At 39.2% G+C, this 26,815-nt stretch overlaps 1 protein-coding gene across 10 annotated transcripts in view; it reads right to left on the bottom strand.

Moving 5' to 3' along the window:
* BLTP1 (bridge-like lipid transfer protein family member 1) overlaps positions 1–26,815 on the bottom strand; it is an 87,068-nt gene that overhangs the window by 43,994 nt on the left and 16,259 nt on the right. For all 10 annotated transcript variants that reach the window (XM_063157058.1, XM_063157059.1, XM_063157066.1 and 7 more), the window contains exons 7-31: positions 26,520–26,601; positions 25,775–25,968; positions 23,451–23,530; positions 22,900–23,050; positions 21,222–21,378; positions 20,364–20,442; positions 19,984–20,075; positions 19,005–19,122; positions 18,091–18,246; positions 17,584–17,681; positions 16,479–16,657; positions 16,223–16,329; positions 13,980–14,188; positions 11,397–11,624; positions 10,668–10,805; positions 10,239–10,415; positions 8,507–8,635; positions 8,223–8,342; positions 6,084–6,361; positions 5,717–5,967; positions 5,021–5,279; positions 2,528–3,371; positions 1,660–1,730; positions 1,015–1,188; positions 619–739 (exon numbers count right to left, since the gene is read on the bottom strand). In XM_063157058.1, coding sequence (XP_063013128.1) covers positions 619–739; positions 1,015–1,188; positions 1,660–1,730; positions 2,528–3,371; positions 5,021–5,279; positions 5,717–5,967; positions 6,084–6,361; positions 8,223–8,342; positions 8,507–8,635; positions 10,239–10,415; positions 10,668–10,805; positions 11,397–11,624; positions 13,980–14,188; positions 16,223–16,329; positions 16,479–16,657; positions 17,584–17,681; positions 18,091–18,246; positions 19,005–19,122; positions 19,984–20,075; positions 20,364–20,442; positions 21,222–21,378; positions 22,900–23,050; positions 23,451–23,530; positions 25,775–25,968; positions 26,520–26,601 — 4,492 coding nt within the window. The remainder of the gene's footprint in view (positions 1–618; positions 740–1,014; positions 1,189–1,659; positions 1,731–2,527; positions 3,372–5,020; positions 5,280–5,716; positions 5,968–6,083; positions 6,362–8,222; positions 8,343–8,506; positions 8,636–10,238; positions 10,416–10,667; positions 10,806–11,396; positions 11,625–13,979; positions 14,189–16,222; positions 16,330–16,478; positions 16,658–17,583; positions 17,682–18,090; positions 18,247–19,004; positions 19,123–19,983; positions 20,076–20,363; positions 20,443–21,221; positions 21,379–22,899; positions 23,051–23,450; positions 23,531–25,774; positions 25,969–26,519; positions 26,602–26,815) is intronic.

Here is a 26,815-nt window from a genome sequence, read left to right as displayed (position 1 = left end):
TTCTGCAGTAAACTTTAACAACCAGACTTCAGCTGGAAGTTGGAATTCTACACATGTAAGCTATATCAGACAACTTACAATGAAACAAGTTATTAGTGTCCACGACACTGTGAAGTCTAAGAAACCATAAAATATAAATATGGTCATTACCCTAGACAGAAAGAACACCTAATTCTGTAGAACTACCATACAATTCTATTTAAGTTAAATTAATTTTTTAAGGTCTCAGATGAACTGCAAAAAAAACCCACAGGCACTTTCAAAGCTCTCCCTAACTACTACAAAATAATAAGTAACATCTCACTGAGATGAATGTAATACTTAAGAACACCAGCTATAGTAATTTCAAAGAACAGAATGTGTGATTTCATCTGATGTAAATTACTCTAGACCATCCAAAACAGAAAAAGTCGAATCCTGTAAAAGATTCCTGGGCAGTGAAAGACAATATGTAAGAGTTGATTATGAAAATGCATGTAAGTATGCATTCCAAATTAATATAGCTATCATTTTAGCTTTATATCTCAAAACACTAAATTCAGTTAAAATATTTTGTATGTAAGATAGAGAAGTGAGCATTTTCTCAAATCCATGAGGATTTCCTTGGTTTTCCCTCACATTTTCTGAGAAGCTGGTCTTGCTGTTCTGCACAGCATCCCTCAGGACTTTGCAGTGCAGGTCATCCACGATTGCTGCCGGATGCCGGGAGCTGGCACAATGCACCATGGCCTCGATGTACCTTGGAGGGGAAAAGAGCCACAAGAGACCATGGAAACTCCCAGTTTCACCATCAGCATCGTGCAATTAACACTACAGAGGAAAAACAAGCACTGACAAACACAAAGGGCACTTCCCATTGCTCCACACATCTCATAGGAAATGCAGAACTACATCCTGCAGGCACCAGGCCCTGCTGTTCCATCAGCCAGGCTGTTCAATCCTTTTACCTAAGCCTTTGCTGAACAGAACAGCTGTGATTTTAGACAATTTTTAGTGCCATCAAAATAAAATTACCTATCCAGTGCCTCTGCTACAAGAGGAGTCAGAACTACATCTACAGTTCCTTTTACTTCCACGATGGCCGTGGTGCGTGTCTGGAAGACCGGGTGATCCAACGTCCATTCCTCTGTTATTGTTTCATCATCTGTGTTCTCTGCAGACTTCTTATCCAAGGGAGTGTAAGGTGTGCTAGGGAAGGCAAACACACATCAGTGACCAGGCTTTGCAAAAACAAACAAAAGTGTTCTGGTATCATTTTGGCTCTTACTGAAATCCACGTAACAGCAGGTTTCTTCTACTGTATATCTTAGAAAGCACAAAAATACAATCCCCCCTAGATTCAAGTTAAGCTTCTGGCAATGAAATGGACACTTGTATTAGCACCTCCAAATTAATCTAAACAAAATCACTATTCATAATCTTGAAAATGTACATATGAAATAATTTAATTGCTTGCACTGTGTACTTTCTGTTTGACCAAACCCAAATATTTCATAATAGAATGATCTGTTCTGAAATAGATCTGGTACTGGAAACTACTGCTGCAAATCAAAATTTTCAAAGGGCTAGCAGGAGCCAAAATACTTCACAGGGTATAATAAAAATTCTACTCTTGAAAAATATGCTAATAATATAGCATAGATTATGTGTTCAACTTACTTAGATGTTGATCCTGTGAGCTGCATGCCTCTGTCCAGTAGTGAATTAGCTGTGAGACCCTGTTTAACCATCTAAGGTAGAAGTGCAAATAAGTTTATTACATTCCTTCCATGTATGATAAAAACTCCAACCAAGGGATCTTGAAAAATTCCCCTTAAAACTGTTTTTGTTAAAAGAACACTTAGAAACAGACTCTCCAATATAGGATACTGGAACTCCTAGGTTTGCTTTTAAATTCCTTGAAAAATCAGATTACACTGCTTTTACATAAACATTGATTTATTGCTTTTAAAAAACCCTTCAAATAGTAATCTACATAAGGCTTTCATCAACACAAACCTTTTCTGCAAAATGATAACAAGTTCAGTTTCAGAACTCAATCACCTGTTTTATACCAAGTAATTTCCATTATTTTTCATATATTTCAGTTCATCTCCTTTCCTTAAGCATGTATGCTCAGGTCACTTAAAAAAACCTCATTTCCTAAATCTGAGTTGCAATTTAATTTTGAAATAAAGCACTGAGAGCCTGAAGTGTACTTTATCAGTATTAAATGTACTGCTACTGCAGTTCTGCATAATGTTTTTTAAACAAAACTCACATAAATGTCCTCTAGCTGCATATCATTCGACAGACAGCATTTTAAGTGCAATAATGATAATTCAGAACCACAGAACTCCAAGTCCTGTTTTTGCCCACAGCCTTCCAGCCACACAGCCCCATGATCTCAAGTTAGAAATTCAAGGTATTCTTTAACTAAAAGCAAAGCAATTTCAAGTTTTCTGTATCTTATTCACACAACTGGTAGTAAGGCATTTTAAGTTATTTTGAATTCTTACTCCTTTCTCTACTCCTCCATCTTCCATACCTTAAAAGTTGGGACAGAGAGTTGCTCAAAGGACGAGGAACTTTCTTCACTGGTTGGCGTGTCAAGGTCCAAAGGGCGATGCAATGAGGATTTGGAAGTTCTTTTGTTGGTTGGGTGCTTTACTGACCAGTTGATCACCTGGAACTGTGTCAGGTAATTTTGGTAACATGCCATTACAGGCTGCTGGGAAGTGATTTGCTCCCGTTCCACAGTCTTCTCAGAGTCCAAGATGTACATGTTGTCAACATGCTCATCATCTCCTCCCAGAGCTGAAACAAACGAAGCCTGGGAAGGATGAGTCTTAATTGGCAATGTTTTCATATCCTGACTGATTTCTCTGTGGATTGTGCTTGTTAAGGGCCCTTCCACACTGTGATAAATAGACCCCCTACTGTATTCAGCTTTCTGAGCTTGCTTTTTCCTCTTCTTCCTCCCTGGATAGGTTCCTGGACCTTCATCACTGCTTATCGGCTCAAACTCTTCAGCAGCTGAAAAATAAGCCTCGCTATCGGCCATGGACATGCTGGAATCCATGGAGCGGTACTGGTGGAAGGAGTTGGAATCTGCTGAGGGCGTGTAGGGGAAGGAGCCAAAGCTCCTCCTCTGCTTTGGGGAGTCCAGGACGTTCTCGTCGCTGCGGGACACGTCGCTGCTGAACTGCACGCCCACGGGCACGGGCTGCTTGTCCCCGTAGAACGCGGCCGTCAGGCTCTTGGTGCTGCCCAGGCGCGCCGAGCACACGGACGCCTGGCGCTTCAGCGGGGACCTCATGGGGGACTGCCCCACAGGCCTCTCCTGGGGGCCAGGGGACGCAGGCCGGCCCTCTGCAGCCTCCACAGTGACACTGGGAACACAAACACACACAACACTCGGTTATTTCTGTACTAATGCTTCTCTTCCTGCACTGTAGCAGCTGTCAAATGCATCGGTGATTCTGTGGCTCTCTATTAGCACAGCCATTATTTTCATAATGCTAGTTACACACCAAACTCTGCCACTTGTCCACATACATGTCAGGACCCAGGACATCCCTCTGACACTCCAGAACGGCCAAGACCCCTGCCAGGGGGCTCAGAAGCCCTGGCACAGAGCCCAAGACACCTGTGGGTTTGATTATGACACATGGAGCAAATTACCAACCTTATACGAAGATCAGCAAGCCACAACAGTTTAGGTAGAACAATAGTGAAGTTATCACGGGGTGGAAAAGTAGATTTTGGGGTTTTTGATATGGGGGTTCAGGAGCCAAGATGGAGGGAACTGGGTGTGTCCAGCCTTTCTCCTTCTTGGCCTTCATCTTCTGCTGTGATGTTGGCACTTGGAGATTGGTTTAGAGTAGAAGCTCACTGTCTAACATAGGTGATAGGTATTGGGAAGTAATTGTAAACATTGTACAGGTAGCTTTTAGTATAAAGACAACACCGTCCCAGGGGCAGGCAGAGTGCCTGGAACTGTCCTGCTGGATGGACCTTGGCAGGGCAAGAGAAAAATTTTATAGATAAGGAACAATAAACAACCTTGAGACCCAGAAATGAAGAGCCCTGACTCCTCCTTCAAGCACTCGGGCTGGGAAAAGAGACTTTCCAACTTTTCTCAGGGTCACTCTGATAAGCTAGAGATCTCGACACATACAGAGGAGGTAAAACCAAACATTTAACAAGTGCTGGTAACATGTTGGATTTTCTACCTTGCTCAGGTAACCATTCCCCATTAGGGGCCCAAATCATCATTCAAACTAGGAAACATTTCAGCAGCACCTTTAACACTTGAAAAATAGCTAAATCAAATTTCTTACTCATGGGGTCTTTTAGGTCACTGTGACCCCAAGAGATGTTAAAAGTCTCTTTTCCCAGCCCAAGCACCTGAAGAAGGAGTCAGGGCTTTTCAGTTCCCGGTCTCAAGGTTGTTTATTGTTCCTTATCTATAGAAAATTTTCTCCTACCCTGCCGAGGTCCAACCAGCAGGACAGCTCCAGGCACTCTGCCTGCCACTTGGATGATGTTATGTCTTTATACTAAAAACTACGTGTACAGTGTTTACAGTAACTTCCCAATACCTGTCACCTACATTACACAATGAGCTTCTCCTCTAAACCAATCTCCAAGTGCCAACATCACAGGAGAAGATGGAGGCCAAGAAGAAGAAGGAGAAAGGCTGGACACACCCAGATGCCCTTCAGCTTGCCTCCTGAACCCCCATACCAGAAACCCCATAATCTACTTTTCCACCTGTGATAACTTCACTGTTGTGCTACCTAAACTGTTTTGGCTTGCAGATCTTCATATAAAGTTAGCAATTTGCTCCACGGGTCATAATCAAAACCACAGGTGTTTTGGGCTCAGTACCAGAGCTTCTGAGCCCCCTGGCAGGGGTCTTGGCCATTCTGGAGTGTCAGAGGTATGTTCTGGGTTCCCACATCTTATATCTTAAATTTCTTGAATGCTCTAAGACATAAGAGTTAAATTAGATGTCTACTCAGAGAAGACTACTCACCTTCCATGAGCATCTTCCCTTTTTGCACTGGGCAGGAACTCCTTCTGTGCCAGGTGATCCTCAGCAGTGGATGAGGGGCTGTCCTTCTCCCCTGCAAGCAAGGGCAGGGCAGCACTGGAGCTGCTGGTTTCCTCTGAAGAGGAGGAGGAGCTGTGGGAGCGCAGCGGCACTTGGAGGCTCAGGTGTTGTGTTTTCCTTTCCACTTCTATCCCCACAGATCTGCAGTCCCAATCTTTCCTTTTGACACCATTTGCTTTACCTAGGATCAAGGAAGGAAAAGAAAAAGTTTATCTCATGGCACAGCTGCAGTGGACTCTTCCCTGCCTACTGAAATAAAAATCATTATTAAATAAAAGCCCTAATTTTGAAATGCATGCACATACTAGCATGTTCTCCTGACAAAAATTAATAAAATCATGTCAGCAAAACATCAGATTGTCTCAGTTGGCTGCTTTCTATATAAGTAGAACAAGTCAAAAATCTCCTTTTTACTCAGTGTGGAGGTGCATGGTAATATAAAAAACCAGCTTAGGAAAGCTTGCTCAAGCTCTGCCTGCTCTTAGAAGGGGTCAAGCCACAAAAGCACAAGCATTTGTACTTTATTAATCAGATTCATAAACACTATAAACAGCAAAACGTTAAAGAATCATACTTTTGGACAAAATAGAGTAAAAACACAGTACAGCGCATTCTCACCATCTAAAATTTTAGGAATCTCCTTAGTGATGATCCATTCTCCTGGCTGCAGTAAAGACTGCCCATAAAACATATCAGATTCTGCACTTGTGCTTGAGAAAGCAGAGCTGCTTGAAGGTGTCAGTTCCTCAAGTTTGAAGAAATCCAGTCCTGTTAAGGTTCCACCGAAGAACCGACAACCACCGAGACAGCCACACTTGTTCTTGCTTCTCTTATTTCTCAAATTATCATCAGGCCACAAAAACCACAACCTACAAAAGGAAGAAGAGCAGAAAGCAAAACAAAACCATGACCATGCTGAAGCTCAGTGAAAGCAAGATGAACAAATATCCCCCTCAAATGCACCTCCCTGGAGCACGTGGCTCACCTCTTGGTGCGGTTATCGTGCGTTTCCAAGAAATGCCTCTGCACCTCGTGTTTGGAAGGGTGATCTGCAGCTAGAGCAATGTCAGCAGTGATGAGGCCCAGGTTGACAGAGCCAGCTTCCAGCCAGTATGCCCTCCTCAGTATTGGCTGCAGGCCAGTCCTGCAGTTGTTCACCTGCTCCACATACTGCCTGAGCTGCAGGTCCTGGATGGCGGCGCTGACGCCTTCCCCCACGGACTGGTTGTGCAGGTTGCAGTTTGCAATGCGGATGGCACCCATCTGAAACAGGATTTAAACAGCAACTCTGACTATTTGTCAGTGAGACAAAGGAAAAGTGGCCTTAAACCAGTTAACACATCCATCCCAAACTGCAGCCCAAAAAGATCTCAGTAAAAATCTCTCTGGAGAAGCAGTACTATTTGCAAGTCAGCACACGCACAAAAGAAGGCATGCTTAGAAATTAGTCTCAGACACTTTTTACCTAACAAAAAAAAAATTACATAGAAGCATCCTTTTGTAAACAAAACAGAAATCACTTGTCATGAAACTTAAAAACTTAAATCATTAAATTCTTCACTGTCACCTAAAACCCAAAAAGTTTGAATCACTCAAATTTGCTTAGTCCTCAAACTTCATAGAATCTGAAGACATTGGATCAGACTTCCTGCATAGCTTGAGCCCTCTCCAATGTGTCACCATGAAGCACCTGAAATTTCAGATGGAGTTTGCCAAATCTAAACCAAGAAAAGCTGAAAGATAACCCAGTCATAGAAGAGCTACCCACAGGGTTAATATTAAATTATTGTTCCTCATCTCTGTCACAGATTATAAAGGAAGTTTCTTTTTTTTTTTCTTTTTATTTGAATGGAACACATTCAGGATATAATTTTCTAGAGTGGTTCAGGTTATTAAGCTGCCTTTGAAAATACTGCCATTCATATTTATGCCTACAGACACGGTTAATATTTATGATGGTACTTTTTAATATTGGATTCTAAAGAATTTGGAGGCTCAAGCATTTTTTTTTACTGCCACAGGGCAGCAAGCCATTCAAGTGATGAGATACCACGTCATTAAAAAAATGTTTAAAATAATTACCAGTGCCCTTCAGTCAGATTCTTGCTCATAATGTGAAGCTGTGGCCAAAACTTCGACTTAAGTCTACCATTTAAAACTGCATTTATTAACTAACAGCACAATTACTACTCAGTTATGTCAGCATGGCAGTTTTCTTCTTTGCTGTTGTTACCATAACTCAACTGTATCTAAACTCATATTTTGCTACACTGAGTAAACCATTCCTTTTTTTTCCCTATGCAGTAGGATAATGGAGAGAATATCAGCTCTTCTCTGCACAGCCCTTTTTGAACAGAGGATTCAGTCGGGCAGTGGCACAAACACTTCTCCCTTCTCTACCAAAGATACACCTAAATTCACAAAGAGGACTGTGAGTTATCCAGCACTGAATTGTGTGGAGGGACAGAATGTAAGAAAATGGTGCAGAAGGTAGTCTCACACCTGAGGAGTTGCAGCTGTACTGATCACCAAAGATCAGGAACAGCCCTGCCCTTAACAGGCCACAGCTGTGCCCAATGAGAAGATGAGTGCTACAAAAGAGGAGGTGAGGTGGTTGAAGAGAGATGGAGTTTGTTGGCTGTGCTGTGAAGGAGTCAGTGCTGCAAGGAGCTGTTCATGAGCAATCACCAAGAAGGTATGGGACTTTTGAAATATGATGACAGACTTGTACATCATCCATATCAATCATTTCCATTTGCTGAATTATTAATTCACAGCAAAAGTTCTTATCAACTCTCAGGTACAAACACTGATATTGCCCAGGGTGTTTGAAATTAATTTACACCAAACTCACAGCTTACATTTTATTTCGGGAGACACATAGTCCCTCCTTACATTTTCCAAGGCACTAATTAATTAATAATGCCATGGCATAATTAAATAGAAGCCAAATTGATCTACTCCTGGCTCAGCCCATGATGACTTTTTATCACTTAAAATTTTAGAAATTCTGTTTAATCCATTGCATGCAAGCAAGCCATCCATGCAGGTAGATATTCTATCAAAAAACACAAGTATGTCTATTAGCAAAGTATTTAACTGCTGTCAAGAGAACAATTTTTACCTTGATATTGGTGGCACAGCCATGTTCTACCACATAAAGATCAGCTCCATCCATGGCTAAGCGTGTCATGGTGTACTTCAAGTCATCTGACGTTGGGCATGGCCCAGGCACAGAGTTTGTCTGAAGGAAAAGGGAAAAGAAAGAATCAAGGGAAAAAACCATATAAAGATCTATTAGGAGCTTAATTTGGGCTGAGCCTTTTATTTATGTTCTGGGTGGATTAGAGAAGTGTTCCACAGAACGGGTGCATGCCCAGTGAGCAGCAGGGCTGGATGACAAGGTACCTTGGGGTCACAAAAGCGGCGGTCGATGCCGTGCTGGCACAGGATGACGGATTTGGGCCTCTCCAGCTCAAACTCCCGGCACACCACGTGGAACACAAAGGTCTGCCCCCATTCCAGCAGGCAGGCAAGCTGCAAGCAAACAACAGCATCCATCAGCACCCACACAACATGGATTTGTGGTGTGACAGAACAACCCCAAGGGCTGGGATGTGAGCAGGAGGCTTCAGCACCTTCCTGCTACTCAAGGCTGATTTTTATTCTTGTGTGCACCACAACACACAAGTCCGTACTTTCTCATGGAAAAGCATGGTGACACTAAACAATTTCTGAAATTATTTCTTAATAAAAGGCAGCAGCTTTTGCTCTTGCAGTCAGCTGAGAACTCGATTGTAAAGACAAAGCTCCCCCAACTTTCTCACGAAGAACAGCTCAAGGTACTTTGTTACCACGCATAATTTAAATGTCAGATTTGCTTCTATAAAAGCAGCAAAGTTACATTTCGATAGCACAGGAGAAAACTGGCTCAACAAAACACTGCTGATTCTTGCTAGATGCAGTAATTAGCCTATTGTTGATTTAAGTCTTTTATATAGTTAGCTCTCTCATAAAGGAAATGATTCATGACTGTCTGTCTCTTATGAGAAGGAAATGGGTTTTCTTTGGCTTGCCAAAGGAAAGGGCACTTAAAATCAGCAGTAATTTGAATGGAATTTAATCTAGCCATGACTCTCCTGCACAAAATCTCTCCTCCTCTGTTCAGTGTAGTCCCTTCAGAAATTCCTGCAATACATCACACTATGGAAGGAAAAAAGCCAATGAACCTGAAACAGCAAATTCAAGAGCTGACAACTAAAAAAAATACAATTGAGAATGGCTTCATAAAGCAAGAAAATCCTTCAGCTGCATTACGCCTTAAGAAATGTTCTTTACCCTTGGAGTACTTTGAATCAAAGTTCAATTTTGAACCATAGAGCAGTGGAGCAAATCCTGCAGATGATCTAAATCAGTGGCAGCATTTTGGGAAGTACCACCACAAATGTCTGTATATGCAGCAAGAAAACATCTCTTCTTTAGAGTTACTAAACTTGCTTGTATGCCTTATTTTATTTGCTGCAGAAGTCTCCCAATTAAATATGTGCTTAATCCTAGAAAACACCAATTCTTAGAGGAACAAGAAGATGTAGAAGTGTCTTAAAATTTCAAAATAATTAAAGCAAATAGTAACTACTAAATAGAAAGTATGGGCTTTTCTTGTGCCTCAGAATACACTGGCAAAGCAGCCCCCTTTTAAAGATCTGGCAGAACACAGCAGAAATAAATCAGAATGATCTGCCTGTTGTAAACTTGGAGTCATTCACCTAGGTGGAAAGACGAATGTAACATAAATGGCAAAATTAAAAGGGGTTAGTGCTAAGACTGACCCTACAAAGTGCAATACTGGGAAAGCAAATTATATTCCAGTGGGACCAAGGAGCACAATTTATGCAATGAGCAGCTACTCCTGAGGCCTGTCCATACCACACTCCCATAAATCATCTCATTTGCCTCCTGCTTTAAAACATCACTCTGACAACGGCTCATTTGGCATCTCCTGTCTCTTTACAGAAATTATTACATTTTACAGTTATAAAATAAGGCACAGATCACACACTTTCCAGAAATCCACACTGTGCCTGTTCTTGAAGCAAGAAGGGTAATACTTCAGTACTTCAGATTGGTTTCTGGATGGTACCTGTGGTGCTGTCACTTTGGCTGTGAGGCTTCCAGCCTGCACATCTATCAGCCAGGCGTATTCCAAAGTGTCGCTTCCCAGGGGCAGCCCTTCTGCAGAAAACATGGCGTGGGCACGGAGCTGCAGGCCCGACAGGCTGATGTGACCCTCCCGGAGCACCTCGTCCACTGCAGGGCGCTGCAAGGACAAGGAGGTGAGAGGCAATGCTTGGAAAAGAGGCAACACCAGCTTCATTTTATCCCGTTTATTTTACTGACAAAAAAATCTGGACAAAAATAAAGATTTTTACAAAATACCCATCAGATTTTTCTTACGCCTTACAAGCCTTAATAAAGCCTTTGCACAACAAGAAAATTCCTACAAAAAATAATTCAAATTTAACATCAACACAATTTCCACAATACAGCCACACAAACACTGACTGACTACCTGATAATTGTCATTCAGAAACAGATTCACTGGAGACAATACAAGCTGAAGCATTGTTTCTCTAAACCCTTTCTTCATCTCGAAACACAGCCTCTCCAAGAAAGCTGTAGGACAGTCTGGACCATCTGGACTGCAATGCTGAAATAAAAGATAAACACATCTGTTTCAGAACCTCAAAGTACATAACATGGTTGAAACTTTACTATCAGCTGCAAACCTGTGAGTAGGAAGTATGAGTATGCTAATTTTCCCCTCAGTGGACACTCAAGAAGAAGCCTGTGCAACTTCAAAAACCTATTGAAAATTGCATGAACAGTAATTCAAAAAGATTTGGGTGAACCCAATGTTCTATCTGGCCTTTTTATTCTGGAGTTCCCTCAGAAGTCAGGAGCATAGAGCAGACTGCACCATTATAGGACAAATTGGCTAATCAGCAGAGAAATTGTAATGGTCTATCAAAAATAGCACACAAATCAAGTTCTGGGAATAACAAACATATTAGAAAATTATCCAGTTCTGCCTCCCAGATAAGCAAAATAAATCCTGTCTCAAAGTTTTTTAGATAGCCACAGTTTCAGCAGAGAGTATCTACACATTTTGGTATGTATGCTTACATTTTGGTAAGCACCACAGCAACTAGATGTTCCAGGCAGTTAAATGTGGTTCCAGATTATGAAAAAAAAAAAAAATTACAAGAAGCAAATTCTTTTATTATTATAAAGTACTTACCACTGGCAATCTCCCATGCACTTTGTACAAATTAACAAGCACAGTGATATCCCATGGGCGTAAAGTAAGAGGGTGAACAGGCCTGACTGAAATTTCATTTTCTCTCCTGTCACTTTCCACTCCTACAGCTGTCCAGCCAGAGCTTGAGGATGTTGACAGGGACAAAACAGGGCTTGAAATGACCTCTTCAAAGTCAGTGTACATGTCATCTTCCCCAAAATAATTTTCCTAGGAAAAAGTATTGTTGTGATCACATGGAAAACAAATGAAAAACATGCAGGCAATGAATTGAAATGCAAAACAAATCCTCTGGTTTTAATCCTCCCTAAAATAAGTGGCATAGCTATAGCCTACAGCTAAAGGAACATAGATACTTTTATTTTATGAAAACTGGATAGCTTAAATGTGCAAATTTAGGCATTGTGCTTTGCAGAAAATGATGGCAGCTCAGTAGTTCTCACAGTAGTAGTATTTGAGAGAACATTCAACACAAGTAACTGAAATATTATAACTAAAAGCACAAAATCTGTTTAAAAGTGTCAAAGATACATAACAGAGTAAGAACACAAAACACAACCTGCAGGAAGTCACCCTCCTCCAACTTTCTGAACCTTTTTTTCAGCAGGCTTAGAAGTCTTAACCATGCTTCTAAAACATTATGTCATAAACATTGCTTGCTTGGGTCTAAAAGCCACCTTGTGTCCAAGCAAATCCTCTTCAATTATCTAAGGCCAAAGTAACACTGCCAAATTCTACTGGGAAACAGAGAATCCATCAGGTTTCTGGCAATCTATCACATCTTCTCCCTTAAAGAAAAGCTAAACTCTCAAGAAGAATTTTCTTGCAGTGATTTTTAATAAGGCAGACCCAGCAGAGGGTGGTAGGTGCTCCAGTAACTCACTCCTGACAACTCCTGCTGTGAATCATTCATTTCCAGACAGTACAGCCTTAGCAGGGTGTGCTACACAAACAAACTACCTCCCAAGATTAGAAGGCTTAACAAAGCTGCATGGACAATGTGTGTGCAGGGATCTATACACCATGTATTAAATAAAGATCAATGTAAACAAACTGAAAACAACCACAAGTCAGGAAAACAAATATTAAAAAAAAACCCTAGAAATCTTTCAAGAGATGATCCCAGCACAGCTGGACTAAAAGTTCTAAACAGAGTCACAAAAATGCTAAAAAGAGCAATAAATGCACATTTTCATAAACAAGCTATTAATCCACAATTTCTCTTGAGAATTAGAATAGAAAAGCCAGAAATCTGCACCTAAAAATGAAATCATTACAGAATCAGGGATCCAATGGAGCACTGTTTGCATTTATCTCCAGAGGCAAAAAGCACTGAAATGGTGCTGCTTTGCTTGAAAAGCCAGAATCCCCCATGAATTTATGGGCTTCAAAAAGAAGGTTCAATAAACAATTCAAACATGGCTTCATTTGCTCTGTACCAGGAAAAATCAAATCTTCAAGATGCAGTACTGGCCTAATTTTAATCCTATTTATTTTATCGACAACATGAAAAAATAATGAGCATATTTGCAAGTCCTATACTCTACAAAAGAATGTTTTCTGCTATTCCTTGCTTATATGCTATATTTCATAGAAATTAATGAAAATTACTGTTCCAGTGAGTCCTTATATTGATGACCTGTCTCAGAAAATTCCTCAACCTCTGCTCCAAAATGCCAGCCTCCAGAAGCATTACCTTAACCTAGATCTGCACAGGCTGAAACACATTTTCAGAGAAAAACAAACCAGCAAAAACCCACCAAAAAAGAAACCCCAAAACCACACATACAAAAACCAACCACAAAAATCAACCAAACCCCAAGCATTTTGCTGTTAGTTAAACAGAATTGACACATTCAACTGCCTTGGCTTTTGTCACCACAAGGGAGGGTGAGGGAGATGGGAAGGAATTAAACTTAGCCTAAAAAAAAAAATAAAAATCAGTCATGGAAGAGAAGACAGCAAAAAAAACAAACACACATTCTAAAGCATAATAGATGAATATCAAGAAAAGGATGCATAATCCTTTTCAAATATTTACTGAAGAAGCTTTTTAAATTAAGCTTATTCCCCAGTCCCTTCCATGATCCTAACTCCAGAAATGTCATGGAATCTAGCTAAGAAAAACAACAACACACTGCAGAACTTAAAATGCACCAAAAACGTGGCTTCTGGTATAAGACTACATAAAAACTGGAGTTTAGATAAGCTCTAGTCATAGTCATGGATTCTTTTTTTATTTTACTAGTGCAAAAAATTTCTTCTTTCAATTTTCTACATGTTCAGAACACGCAGTATTTGTTGAAGGAAAAATTATGCTGATATGGGTGTCTGTGTGTGAGTATACATATGTATGTAAGAAATCATCTCACAAATCTGTGACAACAAAACTCATCTGGTGATTCATACCAGATCACCAGAGCAATTCTAAACTAGAGCCTACCAAAAGTTTTCATCCAAATTCACATATCCTTCCGAAATTCAATTTGCCATTTTAACACTCATTATTTCCCCTTCCTACAAGTGGCCACCCATAAATTTTGCAAGTGGTGCTGCTCTGCCTACCTTTATGGAGAGAAAGGCTTTGAGCAAGGGTCCATAGAGGGTTATCTGGGAATCTGGGGAGAGCTCCAGCTCCACGTGGAGTTTATCTGGGGGCAGCTCCGAGGGGTCGAGGGGAAGGCGGCTGGAAGCTGTGGGAGAGGAGATGACGCTGTCGCTGGTTTTCTGGGATGGCCTCAGCACAGACAACATGGTTTCCTCCATTTCTGACACTTGGAAGCAAAAGAAGAATAGAACATAGATTTTTGATTACAGTGTAGGCTTCTGTTAGACCAAGTTCAGCCAACAGGAATGCGTATTAAACACACAACTTTCAGCACCTAAATTGTATAATTACATTAGCATGTCTATGTTACAGATCTAGTTTTTCATCTTTAGTAACTATGGGAAGACAAGAAAATAGAGAATATTTTAGTCAATGTTAATTATGCAAGAGAAAACAATCCCTGAAGTTCTGAAAAAAGAGTATTCAGTATGTTTAGCTTGCTTTTGAAGTTAAACAGAAACAGGCTTTCATTTCAGCAGAGCAGATTTCCCACAACCACACAGCTACTGCAGGATAAACAACAGAGAATAAACAAGCAAAGTGCAAAGTTGTACTAAAAATCTGTTCTGAACTAGTAGCTCTGTAGGCCAAAATTTTGTCTCCAACAACTCAACTACTCTAGTCACAAAACAGTTTGGAAATTCAAATCCTATTTCCTACCCCTTCTCTGTACTTGGAATTAGGAACAAGAGAGCCCAAAAACTGTCTTAAGAGAGGAAAGGCAATGACAATGTAATGAGTAACTGGAAGTATTTTGGGGATGTGAATTGATTGCTGGGGAGTAGAGAACTCCATGGGAAAACCATCAAAAATTGATGCTCCAGCTGGAGGAAGATTTCAGGTGCCAGTTTAATGGGAAGAATTGGCACGTACAGAACTACAGACACCTGCAGGCAGAAACCTCCAAGGCCTGAACTCCCCATTATTGCCTACAGTGCCTGCTCAGTGCTTGCACCATCTTATGAGTTATGCATCAGCCAAATGCTGCAGAGAGATGACCACTTTTTATGGAAACTACATCTTTTGTAATGCAACATATTTCTCAGAGTTTGATGGACTGACTCAAAATAAAATACAGATGTTGCTAGTGCAAGCAGATTCCATCAGCACCACGGAGTAGGAGTGAGGTGGACTGCTGAACTATTCACTGGAGGAAGCTGCAGATGAATTACCTGTGTATGTACAAACTTGCAAATGCAGGTTTCAATTGCTACAAATATGAGGAAATGTTCTCAGAATGTGAGGAAGGCACATTTGACACAAGCTGACAGTCTCACAAGAGCACTTGATGAGCATCTGCAAAATCCATCTCACCTTTTCTGCTTCATCCTCACAAATCAGAGTTCTTTTAGATGTCAATTGTTGGAACTCAAACCCTAAAAATGCCATCCAGCATGACTTCAACACCTGCTGATTGTGGCCCTTTCAAATTAGCTCTCATTATTCTTCCAACATCTCTCCATCAGTTCTGCTTCTAGAATCTCAGCCTGAAAGAGTTTTATGTAACCCCATAACTTCCTGCATACCTCCCTCTGCATTTAAATTAACCTACTTTAATCTGTGTTTATAAATTTTTGTTTTGCAAGCATACTTATAGAATATTTGTTATCTAGAAATATTTAGACAGTTAAATTAAAATAAATTCTTAGACATTATACTGACCAGTCTAACACTCCTTTCTGATGGTTCACTTGAACCATGAACAATGAAATCACAGTTTGACATCCATAAAGGGAAGGCACTATTATTACATCTCATATACCATCAATTTAAACAATTTGAATAATAAGATGAGATCACAAAATTCTAAAGTCAAAAAAACTTAGAAAACATAAGGGCATGGCCAAAAATATTGTACTTCCTATTTAATATCCTGATGTTTAATATACCAAGTGATATTTTATCTTGTGCAACAACCCATTTAAGAGATCCACTTTGTTAAGGACAAGGAGAAGTGAACTGCAGACAGTACCCTCTTTTTTACACAAGGAACTGGGACACATACTGAAATGCAGCAGCATGGAATCCTGTCAGGTTTTAAATCAATCCCAGTGCATTCTAATGATCAAAACATTCCCCTGAGACACAGAACAGCAATTCAGTCCCAAGTTCATCTCTGCAGATGGAAGCAGTGTGATCCAAAGTCCCAGCAGCTTCCCAAAGGCAGCAATGCTAACAAGGAAAAGGTAGTGACACTTACAGGATTGCTTCAACTGCTCATCTGCCTTCTGAGGATAAATTGGGTGCCAGGAGTAGTCAATTGTGAACACAACACTTGGGACTGTCCAGCATTCAACCCATCCAGCCCTTTCAAAAGGAAACAGCATCCTTTTATTTCAAGCACAACACTTCTTTTAAGCATCTTTAAAGCAACCTCAAAAGTTCATGAATCACAAACAAAATAGAAAAGTCAACATGAAGACACAAATATACATAGGTATCTTAATAAAACTCACTCTTCCTGAGTAATGTTCCTCCACTTGGGTTTGCCTGTTTTCTGACCACTTTGACATTCTGCAGACATACAAGACTCAGGACTTATTTTATTGGACTGACAATCCTTTACCAGCATAAAAAGGGAATATTTACTAGGATGGCAATCAGGCAGATACAAATGAAGATCAACATCTTCTCCCTAAAAGTCAAACATCAGCAACAGGAGAGTTAATTTACATTCACCTTATGCACAATGCTCAAGCTATCATCATGTTCGTGTGTGCCATCATCTTTATTTTACATAAAGGCATCCTTAGACTAGAAATCTGTTTCCCAGCAAGTTTTAGCACAGTCTCAAGAGCTCTACAGCTCTGAATGCTTACAATTCCAATAACTTCCACATCACTAGAGTAATCTATACAACACTGGACAACTTTTCATGATCCCTGTTCTTCTACTGCAGAAATTAAATTACTAAAACAAGCTTACTCCACATCTCAACTAAATCACACTTGAAAAAGAATGAAATCTATAAAACATTGATTTCTTTGCTATCAAATTATACCAAATTAGCAACATCACCATCAACTAGTTTCTTATTTTTAGCAGCAGTAAACAGTTCTATTTTAAGGAAGACAAAAAGTACAGTAATTCAAAGAATTATCTGCATCTGTGAAAAACACTTGGTGATCATTATTTATGCTACAGAACCTCTTAAAAATCTGGAACATGGCTTTTCAAAATGGTTTGGGGGTAGCCAGTACAGTATTTGATTCTATTTTTGAACACACATTACGTTTCCATATTCCATAAATGAAGGGGAACAGAATTCCAGGTGATAAAACACATACAGACACACAATCTAACTACATATAATAAATATGCATACTAAATGTGTATATTTATGCATGTATGAAGTGTATGCATGTTGGTATTTTCCAGAAATATTTTCATTTTTGTGCATATATGTGTATATAAACTACAACAGCCTATGATTAAATGCTTCACACAAGCAAACTGAAAGCATTTACCTCTGGGTTGCTTCAAGAAAAATTCTATGAACTGAAAGTGAAAAAGACTATTTTTATTTCAGGAAAGAGTCTCACATTTACAAGATGTCCTTACCCTTAAGGAGAATCTAGTATTGCATGTGGTTGGAACAAAGTCAGTGAAAGGCAGAGAAAAAACAATGTTCAGGGTTTCTCCACAAGCTGCCAGATAAACTGGGAGGGAAAAGGAAAACCAAACAAATTTGTCAGATTTACTCTCTCTTTTGCTCTTAAACAAACTATCAAACATAAGGTCTTAATAATTAAAATATATTTAAGAACTCATGACAGAACATTACCATTTAACTACACTGTACTTGGAGTCATTAATTACTGTAATCAATTATTCTGAAAGTATTTATTACCCACACCTTGTTGCTTCTAGAAAGACATTGTACTTAGCACAAGGATATTGCAGGAAAACAATAAAAATTACAATAATATCTCAATGCTTTTTTTACCCACCAGGTTTTGGGTGTAATTCTAGTACTTTATCTCTTCATACATTTGTATACAGTGTATTTTGTTGATTAATTTTTGTTACATATGCTACTTCTTCCAAATACAAAATAAGCGATCTCACCATTCTCCTGTTGTTTGGTGGAACAGTCAATCCAGTTGTGCTGATTTGCTGCCCAGATCATTTCAAACTGATGGAACATGACTTTAAAGTTCCACATATATGGAACAAATGAAAAAATATCAGGTGCGCTGTCACTGGACCAGTCTTGGATCAGATCTAGACCCACAGCAAGCAATAAAAGGTGGGTTAGTGGCCAGCAGGTGAGTGATTCCTTAGCATTTGGTGTTGGAAAAGCTGATTTTTGCCCTGAGCACAGCAGCAGGTTACACTGGGCACTGTGGCACTACCCAGACAGTGGCTCAGGCCTCACTCAGGGGATAACTTCATTAGCATGGCACCAAGCCTGCACTAATTAAACCTTCCTCCCAGCAGGGCTAATTAACACCACAGTGATGGGGCTCTATTCTTTCCATTGCTGCAGCTGGAGCTCCCAGCAACAGTTGGGTGGTGCTGTTCCACCTTGCATTGCCTTCCTCCTCACAGCCAGAAGCCTGAGGAGCAAATGACTTTTCCTCATCATCTGTCAGCCATAGGGACACAATCCAAAGCCCAAGTAGTTGAAAATGAGCCAAGCAAAGAGATATCAGCAGAAATCAACATCATGGGTGACAAATTAAGCAAATCAGTAGCTGTGATAAGAGTTCTAATAAGAAATAAATGTAGGATCACTTAACTGCAAAACAAATTTATTTAGACATTTATTTAGAAAATTAAGTTATTTGTGCTTCTACTCAAATGTAAGAATACCATGCAGTTCGACATTCTATAGGCATCAGGAATTTTGTCCTCAGAAACTATTTGTTACCTTAAATACATGAAATAAGAGAACCTGACCTTGCACAACTCAGCAAAATTTGAAAACAAATCCCAAAGAAAGAATATTTGACATGTAACCTATTTAGCAAAGAGGTTACCTGTAAAGAAGCTCTTCTGAGCAAAGATGAAATGATAGGTTGCTTTATAGACCTCCAGCTCACACTGCCACGTCTGCGGCATGTTCCATATCCGGGGGTAGCTGGCATTGATGTGGAACTGTGGGCAAGAAATTAAAGCATCAGGATTACCTGCAAAGATGACAATGCCTGACCCTGTCTCTCAGCAGTGTTCACACATGTACCCTGCTGAATAATTAAAACTGTTTTCCTGCTGGGATGAACAGAAGGTACTTCCAGTTCCTTAATAATTTAATCTCTGTCCCTCCTTCTGTGTTTGAAGGTCAAGTGTTAGTGTATTCATTTATTTGGAAAGGTATAGATGAGTTTCAGATACATCTGCTGCTGTAAATGTACAAAGCAATTTGAAATGCAAGGTTTTCATCAAGAGCATCACATTTCACACTACAACAAAAAGAAAATGCCCCAGGAAGAGACTGTTTTTCAACCACTGATACAGTGTTCATATTCATAAAAATATCACTTGAATAAGATAAGTTAAAAGCTAACAGGAAGGGTAATCTACACAACTATAACACTGTGAAGTGAAATATTAGGCAAACAAAGGAGTAATGGAGTATGAAATACGTCTCAAGTAGTTCAAGCACACTTGACTGCTTTTAAGTACTTATGCACACACATCCTCTTGCAGAGCTAGTGAGCATAATCATGAATTAAGGCCAAGACTGTATGGACACATGGCTACACAGTAAATGAGGCAACATTTGTAAATAGGTAATTTATACACCAAGGTAGTGCTTTTTAAGTCACTAAAGCTGACACACATACACAATTGTTTCAGTACATATAAATTCCTTATATATTTAGGTCCTGCAAAACACATTGAAAAAGTCATTTTCCTGCATTAAGAAAGTAAAGACTGCTCCACAGAAAAGCAAATATGTTCTTTATTAAAAATCCCCTAGAGACTGAAGCTTTGTGCTTATTAATGCACACTTACAGCCAGCATTTCTGCTTCCAAGAGAGTCCTGTACTGCATGCTGCTGGTGGCATCCACGTGGAGGAGCTGCCCTTTAATTGTAGGTGAATAGCCTGGCAAACAAAAATCATCAAATTATCATTTAGACACAAGAGTTAGATCAATATTTAATCAATTTTTAGCAGTGATTTCAGGAGTCCACTACCAAGAAGTACCCTGAGGGATATTTGCTTTAACATCTTGCAGTGAACTGTACAGTGAAGTTTTTTTGTTCCTTTCCTTAGGAATACACATCTCAAAATTACAAAGGAAAAACACTAAAAGACATTGGCACACACAGGAATTAAGATAACTGTTCAAGAAACACAGTAAAAAACAAATCTAGCTTAGCCTTTACTCACCATTTTCACCCACTGTCATGGGAATATTTATTTCCAAATAGGATCCTGCACCAACGTTCACATGTACAGCGTTCGTTTCCTGCATTGCAAGAAAGCAAAACAGTCCAAGTGCGATTTCTAGGTTTATTTATGCCTCTGGCTGCCATTATCCACACCTGGTGTTTAAAGTCCTTGTTGCCTTCAGAAAAACTACTAATGAATTATCAATACATATTGGTACAACATAATCTACCTTTTTTAGGTTTAACAATAATAAAATACCTTTTTCGGGTTGAATAAATGCTAACTGAAGCCCAGTTAGAGAAACAACATCAAATACTCTGACCCAAGAATTGTAGTGTCAGACATGTACATTAGTCTAATGTTCATGTCTGACACTGCCATTCTAAGCCTTTCAGTCCCCCCACAAAGAACACAGCAGGGGTACAACAAAGTGATGCTGTACCCCATGTGGAAAGTAGGAACAAGAAGAAAAATCCCAACTCCTACACATACTAGTTCTGTTCCTCCAACGTTCTCCTCATTCAGAAGTATCAGAAGAAATTGATTTTTTTAATCTATCATGGTGAGCTTCATCAGAATTTAAGACAGCACAGGACATGAAGCCCCAAGACTGCAGGAGCTGGCATGGTTTAAGATGTACCTTTCAAGCTTAAAACAAACTTAAAATAATGCCACTAATAATACATTTCTATTTGAAAGGTTTGCTCATAATTATAAAAAAGATAAAAATCACCCAGCTTTTAAAACCATAGCTCTGTATTAAACACCTGAGACAAGTAAAACTGTGCTCAACCAAAAAGCACAGTGCAACCATAGCAGACAAAGTTAATTTCTTGATAAAGTTTCACTATTTACCCTGTTCTTGGTGAAAAGCAAATCAATGGTGGCATCTGCAATGATATTCATTCTCAGCTCAAAAGCAAGGATCTGTCTTGATTTCCCAGGCTGAGCAATTTCTGAGACTTTCATAACTTGGTAGTCTGGTGGGAAGAAAAACTTCCACAGGCAATCCCTAGTGCAGAAACAGAAAAAAAGACTTTTTTTTGTTCTCAGAGGAAATACATATGTGTACTTGTGCATCTACTTGGTTCATTTAACTATCTTCCTCTTAGCTCAGTCTACCAGTGGATGTGATAAGGAAGAATGTTGAATATCTTCATCATAGCAGCCTTCCAACTCATTATTGCAATCTCCAAAAGTGTCAATGGCAAGAAGTTGAAACTTATGGTTTTTGTCTGCAAGTTAATTCAGAAGGAAAAAAAAACATGTTTTTCTTTTTACTCCTACTCCTTGGTTTATAAAATCTGTTACAAAAGCATAGCAGCAAATCATCTATTTACTCTTCAGTTTGTGCATAAATAGTTGATGTAAGCCCAGAAATAAAGAAAGCACAAAACTTTAGACCTCAGAATGGAAGCCACATTTCTACAGATTTTTAGCTGAATGTGCCATGAAATACTTGACAGGAAAGGCAGGGTGACAAAGCACAGACAGCAGAGCTTACCTAGGTCTTAATGGGGTGGAATTTCTTCCTGCACCCAGCACCTGGCTGTTGTAGCAGCTTAAAAGCTCCCAAACTTCCAGGATCCATCCACAGCAAGATGCAAGAGTGTTCCTAGTGTGTATCTAGGAACTCTATGCACTCTGCACTAAACTGCTTTCTACTGAGCCAGTTAAGATTATAAAAAGCATTCCATTATAAAGCAAGCTTTCTTTGGAGTATTAAAAGTATCATTAATGATTCACTGACCTCATATTTCTAGCAAAAGGTTCTAGAAAGCGACATTTTCTCTAAAATGCACTGTCATATCTAATGACTACTCTTTGGGCTGCCATCCTCACACTCCTGAGAGACAGGAAATCATAACAGTTTCACAGGAGAATTAGTGGAGGCCAAGTACCAGCCTGTAATTAACAGGGGAAAAGAGGGAAAGCACTGATTATGTCACTTTTGCTTAATAGTCCTTCACTCTCTAAACAAGCCTATTGTCCTCACCAGAAATGCTCATGTGCAAAGCATCCAGGGCCAAGTGAAGAACAATAGAACTCTAGGCTAATATTTTGTATTAAAATAGCTAGATTATAAATACTTTGGAGATAACATCAAGCAGCTGATTATGCTAAGCAAGGATAAATTATTCCTCCCTCATTATTTTCATAGCCAGATTTCTGCTTCCCTAAGATTTCCTCATCAATATGCAGTTTATTCCCATATTAGCTAACAGGAGCTTGATAAATCTAAAGATCACCAGTTAACAAGTAAAACCTTTCACTCAATAAACATTAAAAATACTTTGCTTCCAAGAAGGGAACATAATCTGTTAATTCAATAATGAGAGTAATCCTAACTTTGGAAGGCCAACAACATAAACACCAATGAATTTACTCATCTTAAACCATTGTGGCAGGACTCTTCTTTCAGACTTGGTTACCCTAAAACACACAAATTCTGAGCAATCACACAATGGAAACTTGAGCAAGCTTTCCCAGTAATACTGGATATTAAGATGAGACCTGTAAATCATGGTCATACCTCTGCCTATCAGCCCAAGGTCCATAGTTGAAGTCTGTCCCTTTCCCACACACAATGTCCAAACCCCAGCATGGTGGCAGGTCCTGTAATTTGCTGTCTTCATTGCTGGCTTCTCCATCATTACTCTCCTCTGTCTCCTCTGGTACAAGGCCTGCATTACATAAAATATTAAACACATTATTAAAGGAAGCTGCTTCAAATTATAAGAGAAATGTTTTCTTAAGCACAAAACAATTAAAGTGTCCTCATGTCAGTTTTATTTGAGAGCACTACAATATGTAAATATCAAGACACAATTCAATGCAGACTTCCAGGGGAAGGCTAAGAAATACAACCAAAAAGGACCCAAAAATGCCACCTATCCTACACCTGTACATACCATTACCAAATGTGCTGTCTTTGCTCAAGGCTCAGGCAATACTTCAAGGGCAGTCAGAACAAAAGCATACTTATGATACTTCTATTGCTCCAAAACATTGCATTAGCTCTCTCAGCATATAGATTTTTCACCTTCAAAAAAATAAACTATCTTTGTATTTAACAGCTTGTACCTGGTTCATCCATATAGTAATAGATATCAACATCATTGGACTGCATTACAACAAAACCTTCACCCATCAGCCTTGGGGGTCTGCAAGGAAAGAGTGAAAAGATGAAGAGTAAAAACCCACATGCCAAGACTGATCTTCATTAACTCAAATGATTTTAAATGCAACATATTAAGCATAATGGATTTGCATAATGATTTGAGAAAAAACCAAACCCTTGATCACATTGTTATTACTATTATAACCATTACATTAAATAACTTAAAAGTTCAGTCAACTCAAGCATGAAGACACCAGGTTCTTCCCCACAAAGGCATTTCTCAGATATCCTAAACCACAAGTAACTACTGAACTTTTACTTTCAGTGTTTCTTCCAGGCAAGAGTTCCTTTCTCCTTGTCCTATATTGTTCTTTCACCTGCTAATTGTTTTCTCACTAAAATAGCCCTCTACACCAAAGGGACAGGACTTTCAGTAATTAGACCATCAGTTAATAAAAGAAAAAAAGAAAAAAGCTGCTCTGCCTCAATAACACTTCCCTCAATATAAAAGGATGTAAATGATAAATCTAAGAGGTGAAATGTTTCTCTAACACTACCACATTAATTTACATATTAATAATTCTGGTTTTACTGCAGAAGACACTACTGAAGTTTCTCAGCCACTTTCATAAACTGTCATTTCTTGACAAAAAAAGACAGTTCCTATGACTGTGTAAGATAATGACCTGTTAGAGCCCATATTACCACAGCTCATTTTCAAAGGCAGGAAACCTTGGAAAAAATGGAAAACAGCAGATGCAGAAATCACATACTGCCACAAATGCTTCAAAAGCAACAGAGTAGGAACCTTGAAACTAAGTTTATTTTGAGAGTAACAGCAGCAAACGATCATACTTGAACACAAACTAGATATTGGCAAAAAATTAAAATGAGATGATCATTGCAATTTTAAAGTATTCCCTAATATCTATCCTGAACTTTAAGATTGCTGCCTCCAAACTTCTTCTACTTTGACCTGCTTTCCCCAGCACCATTTTTTTTTCTTTTCTTCAATTTCAGAGGACTTATTTGCAAAGAGCATTAGAAATGTTGAGATGGATGTTTGTAACACAAAATGTCAGTTTCCAAAGTGAAATGTTGCTGTTTTGGATTGATTCCTCAGTCTGCCACAAATTTATCAAGCCACTTGGCTGTTTTTTATACATACACTGGCTGCAGGAATTTCTGTAAGTTAAAACACCCAGCTTAAATTTTAGCCAAAGCAGTGTAAGAGGGCAGGCTCCAAAGAGTCAAATATTCTCCATTTCCAGTGAATTGGGCAATTTTTTGAATTTGCCCAGTAAATTAGAGCACATTTTGTGCACAGATGCCATCCTTCAGCCATCAGGAGCTACAGGGATGGTAAAAGCATAAAAAGTAAATACTTAGAGGAAGCAAGAAAAGCTAATAGTTTGAGTATCTTAATCCTATTTTGTTTTAATCTTATTTGTTTTCAATATTAGTTGCAGAAATTTCCTTTGTCGTCATGTTGGAAGAGTAAGATTCTGTGCACAGCCACAGAATGTTCTTAGAAAAACAAAGCCCTGTTACAAACAGCAGTATTTGGCTGATAAAAAGCCAATTAAGGTACAAATGATATACAGTTTATTTTATTACTTTATGCAAGCACTCAGGCTTGTGTTTGACTTCCTTCAGTCAGTTCAAGCTGCCTAACCCTGCTTATGCAAAACACACAGAGGTAAAAGGATCAGCAATCTGTCTTCAAAAGATAACATGGTTTCTCCTCTACCACGTATTACACAGCTTTTGCCCTGTTTGGGTTTTTTATTAGCATTTCCTAAACCATGAATCTGCTTTACACAACTCAACACCTTAAACCTTGCATTTCAGCTAGAAATTTAGTGGTGGCAAAGCCTGGGTACAGCTCTTGTACCTGAGAGAAGGAAAACAGACCTTGGACAGAGGATGCCACATTCCTGGAAACATTCAAGGCCAGGCTGGATGGGGCTCTGAGCAATCTGATCTGCTGTGGATGGTTTGAACTAGGTGGCCTTCAAAGAAACCTTTCCAACCCAAACTATTCTATGATTCTATGTTTAATAGAGCAGAAGACACACCAAAAACACAAACCTGGAATAACACAGAAAACCAGCACTTTTCTCCATAAATCAAATTTGTTCAAAGATGCAAAAGCAAAACCTTCAGAGTAGTAACAAATAAACACACTGAATAAAATAAACACATTGAAACACATCAAACATCCTTTTCTTTGTGTTCTTAAAACAAATAAGAAAATAATATGGATACAAAAGTACCCCAAACTTACTCATCATTTTGAAGACCAACGTATCTTGGACTTGGAACCAGCATGACTCGAACATTTTCCAATTTTCCCTTCACAATGTGCATGAACTGATCAAGGTGGCTCGAAGGTGGTTTTGTGGTGTATGTCAAAAAGGCATCATCAAAGTTAATGCAAAGTGTTTGTGGCTGATAATGATTCCCAAATGCCAAGCGACCCTAAATCAAAAAGCAAACCCAGTAACTCACTGGTAATCACTTATCTCTTATATTTACATACCTATTTACAGTGACCTCTTACATTACACTCAAACTCTTACATTTAAGTATTTTTTACCTATAAAAACGCAGTTGAACCAGCCATGTGCAAATGAAGAACACGGACTAAAGTCCTGGCCATAATCTGTGCATATCTACAAATATTAGCTTGTATGTTACACTCTGAATTTTTTTCTTCTATTAACTCAATAACAGTCTTCCTGATTCTTTAAAACCAACACATCCCATAGTGTACAACACTCACAATTTAATTACTTGTGATAGTCTGGAAATCATTACTAAGACTAAGGCATGAGTATTTCCCAGAATTAGAACATAGCTGTATTTCCACCAGCACCAGCAGGATGCGTGACTGGTCAGAGGAGTGTTGATGATGTAACTTTAACTTTTTTAAAAGCATAAATGCAAAGAAAAACTTTGAACAGAATGTGTAAGAAAAATGAATGGCAAATACTGATAAATAGCTTCCTTGTAAGGGTCTTGACACTCACCGTGCTCACATTGACTTTAATGACTGGAATAAGTGATCTCCATGAAGAAGAGGGGTCTTGAGATTCTGTTTTTACTTTAACACTTAAAAAAAAAGAAAAAAAAAGGGGGGTTATTACTTTGCTTTTTCTGCAGAAGGACCAAGCAAATTTTTCTTCTAGAGGTCTTCAGGACACAGATCTTGGGGAACACTCCTTCCCCAGGAGGGTGCAAGATAACTTGCACCAAGCCTGAGAGAACAGCAGGAAGCACATGGAGCTGCACCTTGGTGCTGACATAGCTAAGAAACAAGCATGCC

The sequence above is a fragment of the Melospiza melodia genome, chromosome 5 (genome assembly GCF_035770615.1).
Source record: "Melospiza melodia melodia isolate bMelMel2 chromosome 5, bMelMel2.pri, whole genome shotgun sequence".
Lineage (NCBI taxonomy): Eukaryota > Metazoa > Chordata > Aves > Passeriformes > Passerellidae > Melospiza > Melospiza melodia.
Note: the sequence above shows the minus strand (reverse complement) of the source record. Positions and strands in the feature narration are given on the sequence as shown.